The sequence below is a fragment of the Bacillus rossius genome, chromosome 13 (assembly GCF_032445375.1).
Source record: "Bacillus rossius redtenbacheri isolate Brsri chromosome 13, Brsri_v3, whole genome shotgun sequence".
Taxonomy (NCBI): Eukaryota; Metazoa; Arthropoda; class Insecta; order Phasmatodea; family Bacillidae; genus Bacillus; species Bacillus rossius.
This window is the reverse complement of record NC_086340.1, coordinates 18,428,243-18,449,345: the sequence shown is the minus strand read 5'-3', so window position 1 is coordinate 18,449,345 and position 21,103 is coordinate 18,428,243. Positions and strand designations below refer to the sequence as shown.

At 37.5% G+C, this 21,103-nt stretch overlaps 1 protein-coding gene across 4 annotated transcripts in view; it reads right to left on the bottom strand.

Annotated features, from left to right (window-relative positions):
- Positions 1 to 21,103, bottom strand: part of LOC134538301 (ras guanyl-releasing protein 3-like) — a 224,174-nt gene that overhangs the window by 45,927 nt on the left and 157,144 nt on the right. For 2 of the 4 annotated variants that reach the window (XM_063379494.1, XM_063379492.1), the window contains exons 3-4: positions 8,114 to 8,212; positions 6,027 to 6,240 (exon numbers count right to left, since the gene is read on the bottom strand). In XM_063379494.1, the coding sequence (XP_063235564.1) occupies positions 6,027 to 6,240; positions 8,114 to 8,212 (313 nt within the window). The remainder of the gene's footprint in view (positions 1 to 6,026; positions 6,241 to 8,113; positions 8,213 to 21,103) is intronic. The other 2 variants (XM_063379495.1, XM_063379493.1) reach the window with 1 other exon arrangement.

Below are 21,103 nucleotides of genomic sequence, written 5' to 3'. Positions count from 1 at the left end.
TGGAAAAAAGTAGTTGCGCATGGTTCAATGCGAGCGTAAATATCTTAAAATAATTAGTGTGCGTGTGCGTTTGTAAAATATTTTTCTGTGCCTTACGCAGGACAGCATTTTTCTGAGGTATGTTATAAAGTTTCCCTTTGTTGTAATACTTTAACTGTGAAAATGTGACTGTGTTATTTGGCGCGCACAGCAAACATGTACGATTTTTAAAAATCGCCATAATGAATTCCGTACAAACAATTTTAGCGAACAGAAAACTTACATACGAGGAAAAGTTAACAATTAAAAATTTAGGTCCTGATCAGCCTCATTTATAAATAACTACGGAAACAAAGTCACAAAAACGTATTTTCAGACGTAAATTTAACAAGAACATTTACACAAAACACAAGTGGCTATGCGGCTGTGTAAAAGAAAATGCTCTGTTTTGTTTTCCGTGCCTGATTTTTAGTGCAGAAGTTAGCGCGCGGACAAAGTCAGGTTATAAGGACCTTGTACATTTGGGCGAGAAAATTAATAAACATGAAAACTCTCTTGCTCACAAAAATGCCAATATTGAATTTACATTGTTAGGTAGAATAAACATCAGTACCTACACACCTAGACAGTGCTTACAGAGTCTGCTTTCAGGTGCAACACTTTGATAAGCTTAAGCCCAGCCACAAATTTGAAAAATCAAGAACATCAAACATATTTTTTATTATTTATGTGAGGCTTGATCAGCGATCTACCATTTTGAATTACAATTTAAAATCTCTTAAAAAACAACTAGTCTGCTCAATAAGCTTCGTTGTGTTAATTCGGGCTACAATTACAGACATGAGTTTGTGTAATAAACGAAATATATCTTTCACGACTCCAAGATAAGCAGTAACTGCTACGGTGCCGTACCAACACAGATAATCTGACACCAAAACAGGCTTCAAGCACGCAGTAAGGTAGGACGTCTTTTTTTCTTTCTTTATGAGTGCCTATGTGTTCGCATGTGTGTATGTATGAGTGTGTGAACACCCATAATTTAACATCACCGGCCGCTACTGAATATACTTCCCCTGTAGACATCACATGTACGAGCTAGTTTTGCGGAGTGTCTTCGAACAGGAGTTTTCAAAGGCTTCGTGCAGTCCAGATATAGTTTATTTGAAAAAAAAAAAATAGAGAACAAAGGAATACATTGGATCACGAAAATTATATCACGGGACAAACTTACCTAAAAGAAATATTGGATCAACATGAACATGCGAACACCACAAATTATTTGTATGATGCGCTGCAGAACCAAAATTTAAAACATGATTACCGTGAATTGACTACATTGTGCATAGTTTTTATTCGAAAGGATCCGGAACAGAACTACAAAATTAAACCTCCAGGAGCTCTCCATCATGCCCGATGGATGGCGAAAGCTTTGTATTCCTTTAACATTTTTTTTTTTCAGTCGTCAGTTAGCCTTGAATGTTTCTGAAGTTAACAGTTTAAGAAATATATGTGTGTTCTTAGTGAAACTTTATGTAAAAGCCTGGCTGGAGTGTTCGTTAGCTGTACAGGCGCCATTGAATGACTTACTATTTATAAAACAATTGAAAAAAATATGAAACCATAAATAAAGGTATTTCTTCTGCTGCACTGAAGAAATTTTGCAGTCTCTTATGATATTTATCAGAACATTTGGCTATTTTAGCACTTTTTGATAAAAATGTTGCTGTATCATCAAAAATAATAATGGTTGAAAACTTAAAACGGGAAAATCTCAACACGGAAAGAAAGTATTCCGTTTCTCCAAGCGATACTTTTCACCTTACAGGAAAGATCATTTCTGTATTTATTTTTGCTTATAAAATATATGAAACTATTGTAAACATAACGGAAACCTGTTTATTAACCATGTTTGGCTCCAAAACCATTTTTATATGGCATATACATAAAATATTATTATTATAGTTATAGAGTATAATAAAAATGGTTAGAGATTTTTGTATTTTTGTTTTAGATAAAAATAATGAAGACTTCATTTCTCAAAAAAATTTAATTTCCTGAAAAAATTAGAAATCAACACTAACTTTTTGAATCAAAGTCCAGACATTTGAGACGCAGACGATGAATATTTAGAGAGACAAAAAACAATTCGTAATTTAAGAGTAGTAAATGACACGGCAGAGAGGGGCATGAAATTAAAAAAAAAATTTAACGGACTGTTCACAGCTAATGAAGAACAAAGACAATTCCTTTTTCACAGTGTTGAAGACCACAGGATGCAATTCCCGGATTGCAAAAAAAAAAAAAAAAAACACTTCATTAAAACGAATATTTGTTTAAGTTGGAATTATTATTTTACTAAGCACCTAAATTTCATTTAAAAAAAATAGTTTGAAAATAAAATGATATCTATTGGCATCTTTAATTTATTTGCATGTTTTAATTTGTTACCCTTTTTTTTCCATATTCAAGGCCGATGTTGCACGGGCTAAATTTAAATTTACTAAAGGAATTTTGTATATTGTCATTTAAGGGAAAAGGGAAAAAAATAAGGGGTGGGTAACCTAGAATTACAAAGTTAATTATTCCCCCCCCCCCCCAAAAAAAAAAAAAAGCTGTGTCGAAGATTATAGGAAGAAATTCCTGGAATGCAAGAAAAAAAATCATTAAGACGTAAATTTGTTTCAGTTTGAACTAAGACGTCTTTTTATAAACATTCCAAATCTGTGTTTCTTTTACTAAAAAAATATTAATTGAAAAATCATAAAAAATATAACAGCATTTTTAATTTATTAGCGAGTTTTAATTTTTAACCTTCCATGTCGTCATTTTAAAGGGAAAGGAAAAAAATTAGGGGTGGGCAACCTGGAATTACGAAGTTTTTTCACCCTTAGAAATAAGGACCACCCTTTTATATATATATATGTGTATATATATATATATATATATATATATATATATATATATATATATATATATATATATATATAAGTGTGCTTGGAATTCACGCGCTACAGTAGTGAAATTTCGAAATTTCTTGCTTATTAGATATGGATACAGATAAATTGTTTGTATTTTTTATTGAACAACAGATAATATTTGAGAATAGTAAAAATGCGTGTATGGTCTCAAATGAAAAAAAAAAAAAAAATGCCTTTTTTTTCCGCGGCCTGTACTCTCGCAACCGTTCACTGGTACTCTTGGCGCACTTTTTTTTTTTGCGGTTTATTCCCACATTTCCTTTCATAATACCTCTTATCTGCTTGTCTAATTATTATTAAAACACTATCTCCAGCTGAATAAAATGAAAGAACCCCCAAAAAAAACCAATCCAATCGAACATAAATTACACTTGTAATGTCTATCTCACAAGTCTATAAGATCTTTTGATATTTAAAATCACAGTGATCACATACCAAAAACTAATTATATTTATATAGCTAACCTCTTAAGTCTATACGTATTTTTTTACAGTTTAAATCACCTTTTTTACATAAAATGAATGATTTTTTTTGTGGCCAGGCCTCTGGCCAAAATACTGTTTTTCCTTTGAAACCTTTATTTTTATATAAAAAATAAAAAGAAAAGTGTTTATCTTTGATTATTTATCTTTTCAATATCTATCTTTTTTAAATTTTAAATGTTTTATTTAATTGTTGTTTTAGTTTTTATAATTAAAAGGTTTTTTATATATTTTTTAAATATTTAAATGTTGTTGTATTTAATTGTTATTTTAGTTTTTTAATTAAAAGTTATTTATCCTAGCGTTTTTAATAATTTCTTTTTGTTTTAATTTAATTCTTTTATATCGCTGGGGAGGTGCGCGGGAGTGCGGAATAAGTTTATTCGTGTAGAGAGTTTACGTGACAGTTGGCAACAGGAAGTGCGAGTTGGCTGCCCTGTAATGAAGACGTTGGCCGGTGTGAGTCATGAAGTGACGAGACATTCGGAGTCCGCCGCTAGCCGAGGCGAGACCTCGCTGCAGCGTCTCGCGCGCGCGGGGAGTCAAATGGGCCGGCGACGGCTGGAGTGTACAGGCAATGCCCGGGCGCGGTGCATAAAACTTTTCACGGGACTTTGAAATTTCACACGTCGAGCCTCGAGCACGTTTGTTCGGCTTCCGGGGACAGGCCAGGGCATATATTTATTTAAAATGGCACGAAGAAATTTTAAAATGCCTTGTTTTGGTGATTAGCTACGAGTGTTTATTTTTGCTGCAGCAACGAGAGAAATTCGTGAGTACAGCTTATATGATTGTAATTGGTGTTGGTTTGCTAAACTGAATTTATGGTACGTGACTTTGTGGTGGGCCAGAATCTCCGTTACCGTTTTGCGTGCACCTCAGTGGGCGAACATAAACTTGGTTTGTAAGATTTTTTTTTTTTTAAATTTTATATTTTAAGAAGTCAACTTTATACTTAAACATGAAATAATTACGCACTCTCCCAGCGTTTTGTATAGGACTTTGCTAGAAGGATTTTTTATGGTAAATTTAAATTGGTGTATTTTATTTATATAGTAATTTCTGTTAATTATCTTTGAATATAAATGCAGTCATATTTTTTAATATATTTTAGCAACTGCGGCATTTTAGGAATAATCATTTTATAAGATGTTTATACAAATATTGTTACGTAATTTAATATATATTTTTTTATAAAAATCGATTTTTATATAAACAATTGTTTTTTAATATTTTAGTGTTATACCTTTTTTGAGCTTATTGTAGTAACAAATGATTGTGGGTCACAGCGAAATATTTTAGACTCTATATTTTAATTCATGTTTGAATGAAAACCATGCCAATGGAAAATTTTAAGTTAAATAAAACAGATTTATTATGATTAATTTAATTGTTATTGATTCAATAAAATGCCCACTTCGACACCGTAATGTATTTGCTCTGCCGTATAAGATGCGCTTTTTAACATTATTTTTTCTTAACGATCGGGCTGGGTTTATGCGCGTACTTTTGGTAGCAGGTTGGAGATTGTTTTAAAAAAATTTTTCAATAAAACCATTCGGGTGTTGAGGTTTGTGTTATATACCGAGTGCGGAGGGTAGATACCGCAAATTATAAAGTCAATTGCACAAAAGCAGTAACTATTTTTTTCCACGCGAATGAATAAATTGCAGATTCTTTAAATAAAATAAATATTGTAGCGTAAATTCGTTAGCCGTTACTAAAACTGAGGAGTAGACAAAGAGAAACCAGCGTTACCATCAGCGTTTCCGTACAATCACAGCTGCGTCATTTCCACACCTCTCCTGCCGTCTTCCCTTACGGCCCTTACAACTAGCATACAGCATGCTCCGTTACGTACCTATAAGTATTCCCATTAGACCGCTAGCGCATGCGTTGTAGTGACGTCGCCACTGACGCACTCTCTTTCCTCTAACGGTTCCCCCCCACGCCACGTACCTGACTATTCCCCTCGTGCGATCGGAATTTCTGTAACGCTCGAAGATTGTCGGACCCCCTCAGCGAAAGAGGCGTGACCGCCGATCGACAACGAATAAAAAGGTTCTCGCTGAGAAATTGACGAGAAGCCTAAGATGTCTATCAAGTTCTTTCCCTGCCCGAACACGCCCGAATATTCACCTTCGGCCAACCTCGGGATATGTTTTATTTTTGCGCAGGATAAATGAATTCAAATATTAAAAGTGGTCGGTTAGGTTAGCTACATTAAAACACTTTAAAACACTATGGACGGTTAGTTAGGTTAGTATAGCTACATTAAAATAAACAGGGAAATATAAATATATACATATAAATAAACCCGAGGTTGGCCGAAGGTGAATTGTTCGGGTATAATCGGGCAAGGACAGAACTTGATGTACATCTTAGGCTTCCCGAAATTGACCGATGGTAAATCAAGCATGGGTCGAGAGCACACCTATATGACTTTGAGGCCAGACGCGGCGAGCACGCTGGAAGCCGACCGACAGGTCGGGACTTGTTCGGGCCTGCCGCCGGCGAGTGGGATGTTTGGGGGGGGGGGGAAGGGGGGGATGAGTATGGGATGGTTGAGGGGAGGGGGGACACCCACCTGAAGGCGCGGCAGAGGCTCGCGCGGGCCCGCGACGCCGGACAGCCGCCGTCCGTCGCCGAGTGTCCGCAGCCGGGGGACGGACAGGGTGCGGACTCGGGCACGGACATGAGGTGTCCGGCCAGCTCCGTGGACGTGGCGAACCAGCGGTGCGTCCTGAACACCACCTCGGGCACGGCGCGGCTCTCTTGGGACACCTCGCCATCGCAGTCTGCTGAGCAGGGGAGGAACACGCACACACGCACACACGTGTATATTAGTCATTCCCGGCATGCGTGGTACACACACACACTCTCTCTCTCTCTATGTGTATATATATATATATGTCCAGTGGCGTAGCCAGGATTTGTGTATGGGGGGGGGGGGTGTTAAGAAGCATGCCCCCCCCCCCCCGTATTAAAGCGGCCCTCCCCCGGAAAAATTTGGATTTTAAGGTGTAAAATAGTGCTATTTTAGCAGTTTTCGGTACTTAAATTTAAATATTAAATACCAGGGTGGGGGGGGGGGGGGTTTGAACCCCCAACCCCCCCACCACCACCCTGGTTACGCCCCTGTATATGACCGTCTATAAATCTTCACTATATTTATCTAAATATAAAATCTCTCCCTATCTCTCTATGCGTATATATTCATATCTCTCTATACATATATCTTCATATCACTCTATCTCTCCATGTATCATCTGTGTTTCTATCTATATCACAATATACATCTCACACACTATTTCACTATAACTATCTCTTTACATCTGTATATCTACCTCTCTCTATACCTCTCTTTATATCTCTATCTCTCTATGTCTATATGTCATATATATATCTGTTTTATTTACAAAATAGAAGACGAACATACAAACATTCATATATATTTTTTTACCTATATTTTTATCTATATTTTTACCTGTCACAGGTGTGATATATGTAGGTATGTAAAAAAAACACGCGCGTATTTGAATGCAACGTTGTGTAAAAATTTCATAGCAATCGGCTAATATCTTTGCACCTTACGTATTATCCAGTTTGGTTTGAATCTACAGGTCTGTACCTTGAGTAGGGCAGCCTGCTCCTATGAGAGTCAGTCCTATTCCATCCATGCAGATCCTGCCTCATGATGCATGCAATTTTGATTTCAACACATTTTTTTTTGACACACGCCAATGCAGTCTATTAGTGCCCGATGACGGGGAAACAGACACGCCAGTTCCCGAAACGTCACGCTTTTTTTCTTCAAAAGAAAAAAAACTACTGTGTTCGTCGGTGATTTCCAATCGTTGCGTTTTTGCATGTTCAGCTGCGTTGTCCGGGTTTTATTATTTGTCTGTCGTCTCGCCTGCACTCGCCGTTCTTTTCTCGGAGACCGTGTCGTCGTTGTGTCCGTCTGTTCTGTCGTCGTCGTGTTCATAATACCCGTTGTTTTTTTTTTAATGTTCGAAATCAGCTAATTTAGGCTTTTTCTCAGTGTGGATTGTATTTGTTTTGATTTCTTTATTTTTTATTTTTGCAATTTTTTTAATTTTTTTTTATTAAAAACGGTGCAAACCCGCAATGGCGTGTGTCTGAGAAAAAAAAATTATGTTGAATTCATTTTTCTTGGCAACTTATTTCCAAAAAGGGAGGTAGGGACGCACCGCAACGCCGAACGTGCAATAACGCCGAAAACCATAAAGCCGAATGCCAAATCGACTACAACGCCGACAGCTAGAAAACTTGCTGTGTATACCACAACGCCGAATTACCACAACGCCGAAATAAAACATTAACGCCGAAAAAATGTCATTGCAGGACTGCCACAAAGGTTTGGTTAGGTTAGGTTAGGTTAGGTAAGGTTAGGTTAGGTTAGGCTAGCCTAGGTTAGGTTAGGTACACAAATTCATTCAGTTGTTTTTTTTTTCATTTTGTTCCTGTGGCCCCCCCCCCCCTTCCCCGCAGCAACATTTTTTCGGCGTTACTATGTATTTCGGCGTTGTGGTACACAGCAGTTTTCTAGCTGTCGGCGTTGCTGTCAATATGGCATTCGGCGTTACGGTATTCGGCGTTATTGTACGTTCGGCGTTGTGGTAACGACCCGAAGATGACGTGGGGACTCACCGAAGGCAGAGACGACGAGGCGGGCTAGCGCCGGCAGGGTGGCAGCCCTGACGAGCAGCCCCGGGACAACAGGCCTGTCGTCCTCCTGCAGAACCTCGGCTGTCGGGGACAGACAGGAGACAGAACAGCCGCGTCAGGTCAAACTGGCGGACAGAAAGGCTTCAGAAACAACAATCAATTGAACAGCTGAGTGGAAAAAAAGGATTACATTCCGGCACTTTCAAAATATTCGTATTTCTTTACTTACTTTGACTATGGACTCTGAAATTGTGTACTTTTGCTGTATACTACTACACCTACAGTTGCTCGAAAGTGAAGTTTTTTTTTATCCAACCTGTAGTTTTCGTACAAATCAGTTTTTTTCTATTTTTCTCAAAACATGTATATATGGAATATTAACCTTTTTCCAACTCAGCTGTTCAATTATTTAAAAGAAGGAGGGAGGGGGGAGAAAGGGGAATTCATGAAAGTTCACATTAGGGAGTACCTAGCTTGGCTTCTGGGTTGTTAGCCGCGTCCTTGGCGAATATTTCACAGACGTTTCGGTAGACGTTGCAGTCGCCATCACCACTACTGGTAACTGCTCCTTGATGATGGAGACTGCAATGTCGACCGAAACGTCGGTGAAATTATCCGCTGAGGACGCGGCTACAACCCAGAAAAGCCAAGCTACTTCAGACAATGGCCGTGGAAAGCCTGCGAACATTATTCACGTTGGGAATTCTCATAGGTCGGTAAGTTTGAAGCATTGAAAATGCAATGACCGGTCGACCTTTGGGACAAGGGGAGTGGCCGGGTGACGTGAAAGTAGATAACGTGTACATATGTGTCTAGAAACTGATTTTTATATTCGTACTAGCTGACCCGGCAGACTTCGTACTGCCTAATTAAATTGCAATAAAGTCCTGTCAAAATGATTTGTAATGTGGCATTTTTTTTGTTCCTACATAATTTATAGCCGGGGCAAAAAATTATCCAGAACAGAACCGTCACCCTGGTGATAGGGTGTTGTGAATAAGAAATATAATTAAATAAAACATATAAATAAAAAGATAAATAAAAAAATTAGTAATCTCTTTATTGTTAAACATGTGAAAAATAATAATTTTTATTTTCATTGTAGTGCATGATTAGATCGGTAATTAGCTTGGTTTGTAGCATTTCGGGTTCTTCTACCTAAATTGATTCGTCTAATAGGAGGCATATCTATATTATAGATTATTTTGTCACATGCAATAATTAGCGATCATAGGTAAATGAACACTGCACAAAACACTATATAAGTAAGAATTTGTTTCGTGTATAAGTTGACAAAAGCAAACTCATTAGGGTAGGTAACCTAAAATCCAAGAAAAGAAAAAAAAACACTGACATTGACAGTTTGTTGTTGTTTCAACTTTTTTTTTAATTTGATATGACTTGGAGTCAAATTCTTCAAGCCGTATTTAAAATAGGGAAATGAAATAATAAAAACTTAAACTTATGAAATACTTTTGGTAACGCTGGTTTTGTTTGACTGATGTAATGACTTGAAAACTGATGCATTTTAAACTAAAACAAATGAAATAATATCGCGAAGCCGACCAAATTGAACTATTCGATTTCGGTTTTTTTTTTATCTGTGCTCCAACGCACACTGTTTTGATAGATATGATTGAACTTTGTACAGAGGTAATAAAGTGCAAATTGACTCTTTGACGTTAGGAACATACCTACATTGTTTAAACAACAATGAGTGCTCGTTTTAGTTAGATAACGTTTGTATGGGAAAAAGAAAAGGGCTGGTTTTAGGGTTTTTCCGGCAATTATTCGAATTTTTCTCGCCGTAAAAACCATCTTTGATCTTCAACGAACATTTAAAAAAAATTGGCCAAATTGGTCCAGGCGTTGTTGAGTTATGCGCTTACCAACACTTTTTGCGATTCATTTTTATATTATAGATTTAGTTTTGTCACGTGTTTTCGTGTGATGGAGTGATTTCGCGTTCACTGTTGTGACGGCACGGCTCCTAAAAAATGAAGTGTGGAGGAGGCACTTTACGAAAAATCAGTAAAACTTGTATTGGCTTAGATGTATCAAGAATCTAATATAACTTACTTCAATAAAATTTTTATAGTAAATAAAGCATGGGTAAATGTTTGCGTATTATAATAGACCAATATACGAAAATATCGATATTTTCACGCACGGTCGCAACACCGGGAGGTCGTTAGGCACGAAATTCTTATTAAAATTCAATTCCTCTAAATTTTGTGGAAATGAAAATTTTTCATATCTATACCTATATATGAAATGATAAAAAAATATATTGACAAAAAATAAAAAAGTTGTAATATAGGTAGCTATATTAAATGTATCAGTGCTGTTTACCGATAATTTTAGCACCAAGAAATATAAAATTATACGCCAATATTCGTAACATATGCAAAAAGAAACAATAGCCAATATCTACAGACTATTTCTTGGCAAATGGTATCCAAAGGATTTTTTTTTGTAAACGAACAATTATTTTTTTTCTTGCGTAGATTCAACAACATGATTATATCATCATTTATGTTTTCATAATTAAAATATGTTTAAAACTCACTACCGTAAATTTCTAGAAATTAAAACGTAAATTTACGAAGATCTCCGAATGAATTGTAACCAGCGGCCATTGCGAGTTTAAGGTGAAAATGTTCAAGCGCACACGGAGCAGCGTGCTTTTGCTTCTGTTGCGAGATTTGCGCATGCGCATTGCAGTATCCCGCCCTAGCGGTTTTTTTATTTTTTAATTTTTACCTATGGAGGTCATCAGGGCGATAGCCGTGCCTGGGGGAATACCTAAATATGGATGAGTTCTTTTGTCACCCCCCCCCCCTACCCCCATCCACGTCACCTCTTCATAGCCGTATTCCCAACCCCCCCCCCCCTTCCACACCCTTTTTTTTTTACGAACTAACAGCTCGTAACGTATTGGGTAAACGAGGAGGGGTGAGGGGGATATCCGAGACGCGTTGCCATGGCTACCGCGGGACAGGCGCGATTTTACGACGCACTCGCTCGTTATTTATCGCCATTATTTTGTTTTCACCTGCCCCGACGTCTGCACAAGAGGTTAAAAAAAAAAAATATATTTTTTTTTTGCCTTTTTTTTTTATTCGACACCTTTCTATTATTCGTGCTTGCGACGTGTTAAGACTCGGTCTCTCGTTCGCCATGTTGCATTAATTTTATTTCTTCAGTTCCGAAATTTTAATTTGCTGTTCTGTGACAAATATTTATATAAAAAAAAATTAATTACGTGTCATATAATGGACGTAAATAAGTCCCGCAAGTTTTCGTAGTTATCATCGCTCGTGCGAAATTTTACATCCATTATATTACACGCAGAGAATATCTGTTGACAATTTTTCTGGGAAAACAACAAATGCAATGGAGGCATCGTGTTGAAATTTTAGAAAAAGTAATAGTAATGAAAGTAAAATGCAAAATAAATACTTACAACCTAACAACGATGAATTGTATGTAAATGGTTTTATCATTTTAATAACTGTTTATTCAAAGGTTTTCAAACAGTTAAAAACCATTTTGTATGTCAATCCTTTAACTAATAAATGAGCATGTAATCGTGTGGTACACATACAGACTTGAATCGAGCGTTCGTAAGTAGCCTTTCTGGTAAAAATATTTTATTTTTGTGACATTAATCAAAATTTGATTTTTCCAAAAATCGTAGTCCGACCAACAGAGTTTGTCAGGGTTTAAGTAAATATACATATAGCCTATTATTTACCACGTGATTGTGACATATGTAGAGTAAATACAGAGGCAGAGCGCAGCAACCAATTTTGAGGGCATCATCTAACATACCGTCAGACACGTAACACGTTCTCGACCAATCAGAGCCAAGTAAAAGTGCTGAAATAAATATAAAATAAAAATGGCCGGAAATTGACATTTTCCCCCCATGTAAACTTTACCCTAGTGACACAAGCCAACCTGTACATTAAAACGTTTTTTTTTTTAAATTCATTATTTCCTCTCATTTCATCGCCCAACATAAATGAAACAAGTGTCAGAAACCTGAAATATCTGAATTTCTCATAATTAAGTTAGGGAATCATCACCATCACCATCACCATGATTGAAAAAAAAATTAATGCTTCACAGAGTCGTATGTCTTGGTACGGTGCGCACACTGTCAAAAATGATCACTTTGATGTTACGAAGATCTCAGGTTAAACATTACTCACTGATCTACGTAAGTTTAAAGGTTTACTGGGTTGACTTTCTTAAACATGAACTCACAAGAGGATCAAGGAAACTTTCAAAACGTTAAGTAAAAAAATTGGTTGTCTGTGAAGTCGGTTTACGGACGATAGTTTAATGTGACAACGTCATAACAAAACATTGATGAAATGATTGCATACTTTTATGAATAAAATTGAATCATTTTTATTGAATTATCACTATTTTGTATGGATACAAAGAAGGAGTGAAATTAAATATACAATTTAATTGATAAATTTACTTTTATTTCCGCTCATTAATTCAAATATGTTTATTACTTTAACGAAGAGATTATTTTAACTATATCTTTTATACCTGTTTGCTATTTAACTTCTTCCAATCTGTGTTATTCTGTTAAGGATAGGACGACGATAGGAAAAGTAGGAAACGAATGGGAGTTTTTCAAGTTTAATGTGCCTCGGAAAAGTCAAATCGATGGTTGTTCCAATCGAGTGGAAGAGAGATAGGTACGGCGCAAGCGTACAATGAGCGTAACGGGACACAGCGTAACGGGACAATTTGCGTAACGGGACAATTTGCGTAACGGGACAATTTGCGTAACGGGACAATTTTTTCGTGCGTGCAGCCGGCGTTCATCGATTTATTAGACGTTGTCACGTCAAAAACACCATTCTCTATCCTACGTGAACATTCGCCCTATTCACAAGTTCACAACGGACCTCGGAACTAGGAAGTTGAAGTACGGCGTATTTCCTAGGAAAATGCTTTCATCTGGAACCAAATTCAATTGAGGGAGAATCATCATTGGGAAGTCCGTAAATTTTCTGCAGTCTCCTGACAGCCCCTTTGGCCTAAACTCGTTCCATAAGGCGACGCATCTGTGGACACAGACATCTGGGACTCGTTTCCATTCACTCGCTATCATTTAAAGGTCATTCCCTCGAATTGATCGCGATCACTCTGTCCCAAAATTATGCTTCCTCTCAAAATTTCTCGTCAAATATTTGCTAAGCATTACCTGACACCTGTGAAAAGTCACTTGCGTGATCTTTCGCGGCTCTAAATTAAAGTTTAGTAAACAGTCGGTAAGAATATTTGTGACCCAAACAACAATCGATACAGAGCTATCGGAATAAATCACTTAATTACTAGGTATGAAAATAAAATAAAGTAGCACACTCAGCGCATGATAACAAGACTTAAAAGAAATATATATATATTTTTTTAACATAACAGAACAGTACTTGAAGTTTTACTTCTGTAGGCGCGTTATGAAATAAAAGGCTACATACAAAAAAAAAGGAATATACAGATAAAAACTGTATATGTGCTTCTAAATCTTATACTTTATTCATTGATATTGAATACTGGTCCATGTCATTAAAATATTTTGTGAATATCAGTGATAGAAATTGTGTATTTTATGCACGTGTTTTTATTCATGTTGAATACTGAGTATTTATTTAAAAAAAATAATTAGATTTAATTTGTGCTTTACCAACAGTATTTATAGTATCACTCCAATCATTTTATTATTTTATTTTTATTGATTATTTACATGAAAAATTTAAGTTAGTTTTTTTTATCACGCCAAGTAAGTAGATATAATTTCTAACGCGCGTACACAAGTACACACACTCGTTTTTTTTTATTATTTGAAAATATACACTTAGATAATTTTCTTTTCCCCCACATTGAACGTAAAACAAAGCAATTTACGGTATTACACTTAGAAAAACGGGTGAATTATGTTAAAAATGCCGTGTGCTGTCCTCATCTGTAAGGATAATAAAAGAGAACATTTTTTTTCCCCCAACCAGGTCAGGTAACAACAAAAGATTTTTAGTTAGCGCAAATTCCACTGCCACCTCTCCGTTAATCTGTGCGATTACGGGCTTTAAATAACCTTTTTCCGATAAAATTGTCCGAGTAATTAAGGTAATTTCTCCACTGTTTCTCAAAATGTCGTCAAAGTTTAGCTCAAAATCTACTTGAACAGTAAAACGACGACGTTTACACAAAAGAAACAAAAACTGTATTTTTTACAAAAGATTCCGTTGGAAACTAGTTGCCGAGCATTAGTCTGTAATAATACAAGAAAAAATATTGTAAATTTGTACAACACTGAATATTTGTTGTCGCTCTTACAAAAATTGGCACTTACATCAACTTTTATTGAATTTTAATACAAGCATTAATGTTTCGAAGAAAGAACGTGCAATCAGATATTCATTGTCGGTAACAAGAGGTTTCTATATTCTAACAGAACTTTCTGAACAAACCGTTGCAAGCAGCTTATTATTTTATATTTTAATTGATGTTTCATTCAATCACCATATTTTCAAACCGTGGAAAAGATAACAGAATATTCAATAATTGGACTTTATTTTGTTTTATTGTGCATATTAGTGAGCAAAGTTAACACTGGAAAGCTATTCAGGAAACGTTTGCAAATAACTTTTAACTGTCGGAGGTATCTACTGGAACAACACAAGGCATTAATGCCAAGATAAGAATCCGTAAAAGGAAACACTGTTTTGTAGTGATACAGTTGTTTTCATGTAAATGAAAAAAATAACAAAATATCTGTAATTTTACATGAATATTTCTGTTCCCTTAAAAAAATTACAGTGTAGTGGTTGTACAGAATCCTACACAGTAGCATTGTATAGCTCCGCCTTCCCAATCGTGAATATAAGCCCCTTCCCTGGCAGGCAGAGAAGAGCCAAATTCACGGGTGGGACAGTGGGATAAGTGTAAGGGGGGATGAGGAGAAAAGAGAGAGAGAGAGATAGAGAAAACTGCCGAATCGCGAAGGCGGGCGCAGGTGGATAAGAACTGAGTAGTTGTTCGAATACGGGAAGTTTCCAAGAAGGCAGAGAGAATGATTGAGACAGAGAAGTAAAGGAGGGAAGTTATATAAGGGAACTCCTCATGCGGCAGTTTTGCGCCTTAGGAAATAGGATCGAATCCCACCCCGGATGAAAGCGCATGCGAGAGAGAGAAAGAGAGATGAAGAGAAAATATCTTCTTTTTTTCCTTCTTCCATGTTGGGAGATTCGGGCTGTTAAGCTTCCATACGGGACGTAAGACCATCTTCCCATCTCGTCACCCTACGTGCGTTTCGTGCATTATCGAACACCTCTGCTTGCAAGCGCACACGCCTTCACACATGTACACTGCTAGAAATTACAATACATATTCACGTACTTTTCAACGAAGCATCAACACAAACTAAACGAAGAGTGCTTCGTATTTTAAAATAACTGAATCTTCATAGTAACTAGGCCGTATTTTGTTTTCCGAGTTATGTGTTTCGTTCTAAACGAAGGTAAACACACAAGTGGACAAAAAAAGAGTGTTCTTAACAAGTTTGTTTTAAAGTTGTGTTAATATACTAAATAATATTCTTTTGGATTAATGTTCAAAGAAAGTTATCTCAGTGTCCGTAAATTTAAGAAAATCCGTGGTTGTATTTAATCAAAATTTCCCATTGCACGAATCAATTTAAAGAACCTGTTTAAAGTAATAAGCCCGAAAGATTGACTCGGTCTTAAGTGTTGCGTATTTTAGGTGTGAATATTATAGAATGACTTACCAAAAATTTTAAGTAATATATCATTTATGCGAGGCAAACAAAAATCCAGTTTGTCTCGTGAAATGCCCGTAGTTTTGAGTGTTTTAAATGCTGGTTACTTCAGGTTATAATAAAGCTTTTTATCTCGTTCTGATTACTTTTCATACTAAATAGAGGACCGTTTTTGACGTGACAACGTCTAATAAATCGATGAACGCCGGCTGCACGCACGAAAAAGGATGACTCATTGACCGGTTACGCTCATTGTCCCGTTACGCTTTGTCCCGTTACGCTCATTGTACGCTTGCGCCGCATCTATCTCTCTTCCACTTGATTTGAACAACCATCGATTTGACTTTTTCGAGGCACATTAAACTTGAAACACTCCCATTCGTTTCCTACTTTTCCTATCATCGTCCTGAAGAATAACACAGATTGGAAGAAGTTAAATAGCAAACATGTATAAAAGATATAGTTAAAATTATCTTTTCGTTAAAGTAATAAACATATTTGAATTAATGAGTGCAAATAAAAGTAAATTTATCAATAAAATTGTAGATTTCATTTCACTCCTTCTTTGTATCCGTACAAAATAGTGATAATTCAATAAAAATGATTCGATTTTATTCATAAAAGTATGCAATCATTTCATCTATGTTTTGTTATGACGTTGTCACGTTAAACTATCGTCCGTAAACTGACTTTACAGACAACCAATTGTACTATTACATGGTGATAGCACAGACATCTTCGTGTTTATTAAGATATCTGCTATGAATGTTTAGTAAATATTTCGCCTTATTACAACCATAAACTTTTCATCTGTGGAACTTTAATAATATTAATATTTTTTTCTTTCATCTGCATTGTTGTAATTTTCGTTAATTTTTTTACCGTTTATTTTTTATTCTGACCATCTGTTTAATTTGTAAATTCAATTAATTTTATTCTAGTTCCTTACCGTATTGTTGTAACCAAAGGCCATGAAAGGATGTTATGAACCATATATATTGGGTATACACGTATCTCAGCCACACAGGAACAGGAAGTAACTTAAAAAAGTGTGATTTTTGGCGTTACTACGTGTAGGCTAAGGCCTGACGCCTGAACAATTAAAATTATTAAAAATATGAGTTTAGGGTATCGTCGGTTGTGTACATTAATGAAATTGTTACAACTAAATATCTTAACGAACTGTAAGTAATATTTACTTGGATTTAAAGCAGTTATGTCAAGTATAAGCCAATTTAAGAATTGCTTAGCTAGGGACGCCATAATTAAGCAGTGTCGCCATTGTTCAAGGCTTAAGCGGCCAGTATAAATTTGCTTACATGCTTATAAATACGTGAGATTTCTAGCCAAACAAACTATATTGTTGCAAAAGTTGATAAAACTGAACTTCAATTAGATTGTGTATATAACATAATATAAAGAGAAGTAATTCTACTTAGACACCCAGAAGTCCTACTTTTAAGATAATCGTACTCCCGCTGAACTAAAGCCGTGTAATTCTATTTAAAATAGAATTTAATTTGATATTAAACTCTCTAATTTTTAACTCACTTTGAAATCATTTGATTTATGAACGATATAAATTTTGAAACAACTACTGGACTTAATTAAATCACTTTTGAACTTTTGGGTGTGATCTGTGCCAACATACATCCTAAGACATTTGAACTGCAAATAATCTCCAGGAAAGATTTGTCACAATATAAATTAAGAATTTTTAAGTAAATTCATATTTTATTGTTGAGTATTAAAATTGTTATAACTCCACCAACCTTAAATTCTTATACACACTTGGAAAGGATGAATATATACATTTCTTATAATATTTTCAAACTTACAAAAGATTCCTAATTATATCGTTGAATAATATTGTTAATTTTCATATGTATCAAGAGTCAGGTTCAGGTTATGTATGTCAGTGTATGTTTGTTATTGAAAGTGTTGCTGTGTTATGTTTACTATCTATGGTTCAAACTATTAAACTTCAGATTTTTCACCACTCTTTAAATAATCAATTTCCTATCCACATAATATACAAATTTCTTACTCCATAATTAAAATACTATATATTTCCATAGTAAACTACAGATTGGATTCGTCAGTTGTTACCGTCTACTATTGTTTATTTGTTAGAGCATTGTTTCTAAGGTTTTTATGCAATGTTATATTATTAAGTTTACGAAGGTATCAACAACACAGTACCTACACTTTTTTCCTCCACCCTGTACTGCCTTCTCTCCCTACTTCAACAATAAATTAAAGAAAGAGAGAGATAGAATTATTAGTGTAACAAAGGGAGGTGCAGAACAGAGGAAGTGGCGCCGCAACGTGTGGGGCTCGAAGAGAATCCCTAAGTAGACTACCTCTCCAAGGTAAAAACACAAGATGTCTGTTAATAAGACCTATGAATTGAGGAGTCGGTCAGAGCTCAGCAACAACCTGGAAGATCTCTCAGAACACGACAGTATACAGGAAGGATATGAGCCTGTATATCAACTGGTAATGGAGGTACAGCCTGAACCCAGCACACCAGAAAGAAATGAATGTCACAGAGAGAGTGGGACAGCTACAGCCACACCTACAGCTGCAGCTGAAGATGAGCAAGCAGCGAACATGACTCACACCACCACACCGACCGAGAACCTGCAGTCAACTGAGTGGTCTAGCATTATGTTGTTATTACAGAACGTGGCAACTATAACAAACCGGTTGGACGACAACGTGGCAGCTATCACCACCCGTTTGGACGCCTACGCTCTGGACAACGCACAGAACATGGCAGCTATCACCAACCGTTTGGATAACAACGCACAGAACGTGACGCAGCTTACTGAGAAGATTGACGGAGTCAGAGGTCAGCTGGACGCAAACCTTTGCGAGTTGAAGAGTGAACTCGACACCAGAATAGAGGTTCTAGATCATCAGCTGCAAACAGGCCTCAGTGACCTGGAGGGACGTTTGGATGCCAGATTACAGGAACAATGTCAGTCGGTGGGACAGCTGGCCAACCAGGTACTGACACAACAAGAAAGAGTTGAGAACTTGGAGTCACACACTACCTCCATGATTCGATCAATGGAACTGGTAAGAATAGAGGGGCGAGACCAGTCACAGCTACTCCAGCAGAGACTCGCACATATAGAGGAGACAGCAGTCACTCTGCAGTCACGAATGGAAACAGTAGAGTCAGGGGCAAGATCAGCCGCTGAACAAGCTGCTCAAGCATGCACCAGCTCACTACAAGAACAGAGGCAACTGAGAGGGGAGGAATTACATAATCGGATGACAACTGCCAACTCCTCCAGGACAGAGCTACCCAACCTACAGCCTACCGTGACTGCCAGTTACCCTTCACCACCAGCCCCAGTGGTTACCTCAAACGCCACACCACCTCATCAGACCCCATCTTGCAGTACTTCACATCTTGATCAGGTGGCTCTGATACATCACCCAGCCAAACATTGGGCTGAGGCTATGCCTACGTTCTCTGGCAAATCCTTAGAAAATCCAGTTAGGTTCCTCAACAAATTTGAGGAATATGCCCGAACCTTTGTACTAAGTGACAATGATAAATTGAAGTGTTTGAACGTAGCCCTTAAAAGTACTGCCTTTTTCTGGTGGGAGTTGCAAAGCCTGCACATCAAATCCTACGAACAATTCAAAGAAAAATTTAGATCCCAGTTTTGGAATCTAAAGGTACAAGGGAATTTGAGGGCCCAGCTACACTCCGACAGATTCGACAGTAGGAAAGGGAGCAGTCTGGAGGCGCACCTTTCATCAATGTATGAGCGCACCAGATATTTAGACATTACCATGTCAGACGATGAATTCATCGCAACCATGCTGACACAACTCCCTATCGCCTACCAAATACAAATGTCGGGACATACCTACAAAGATGTTACTGAGTTTAGGGACCATGTTCTGGCTGTAGACAAACTACAGAGATTACAGCGAGGTCAAGGTGCTAGAGAGGAATCTGAAAGAACACCTCACCAACCACCCAGTAAGAATGTGCCAGTGCACAATTACTGGCAGAACAGGACCAAACAGGACCAGCAGGCAAACGTGCACACCTTGACGTGGGAGAGTACAGTCAAGAGTGATGAGGACCACAACCAAGGGCATCTCGCTAAGAAACAAAAGGGCAAGTATACCCATAAGAATAGGCATAACAAGCCCTACAACAAGACTATCTGGTGGTCGAACAAACATGCCTGTAGTGATGGTGAGGATGGCCACCACGGCCAGCGCTTGGGTAAAACATCTGTTGAACGGCCCCCCAGGAAGGTCACGTACCCCCATCGTTATGCAGATTCAGATGGTGAGGCTGACTACCGTCACCAGAGTCAACGCCAATTTTACGCTGACTATACTAGGGGTAAACATGACTTCCGCCAGCCACATCTCAAGAACCCCGCCAGCCCAGACAGAAGCGGCAGACCACCGAGTCATCACAGCTCGTCTGGCGGCATACAAACTCATTTTGCATATCCACCACCCTCATTCTCATCACAAGAACAGTTCCAGCCACAACAAGGCTATTTTCAACGTAACGCACCAGTGAATCCTGTTGCTGCAGAGTTTCAGGCAGCAGTAAACAGGGCTGCTAATGGTCCAAGTAATTGGACAGGGCCTAACCCAGCAGGTTCAGCTGCCCAGCAGTGCAGCCAGAACAACCAGGATAGAGTGTTAAACTAGAACGGGTCAGGTTGGCATCGCCCCGAACTCATACCCGCTATCCAGAGCCTACATGTCACCCCTTATGAAGCTCTGTATCTGGATAGATCGGTGGCGATCGACCCGCTCTATATGCCCAAATTTGACAAAGAAACCGATTACGAAGAACTACCCACAGGCAGTGAGGTAGAACATCTGATCAACAGTCGCCTACAGTCTGAGGCACAAGCAAGGCAAAGAAGGAAGAAGGCTTCGAAAGTCAAGCAATTTAACATAGGAGAGCTCGTATTATGCAGGAGTGCAAGTGTGAGCAAGAAATGGGACAAAGTCACCAAGAAGTTGTTCTTGCTGTTCAAGGGACCCTATGTGGTCACAGACAGGATACATAACAACTGCTATGAGTTGGCAGACCCTGCCACCAACCACAGCATAGGCAGGTATAACCTAACCCAGCTAAGGGCCTACCACAAGCCTATGGTCCCACAGTA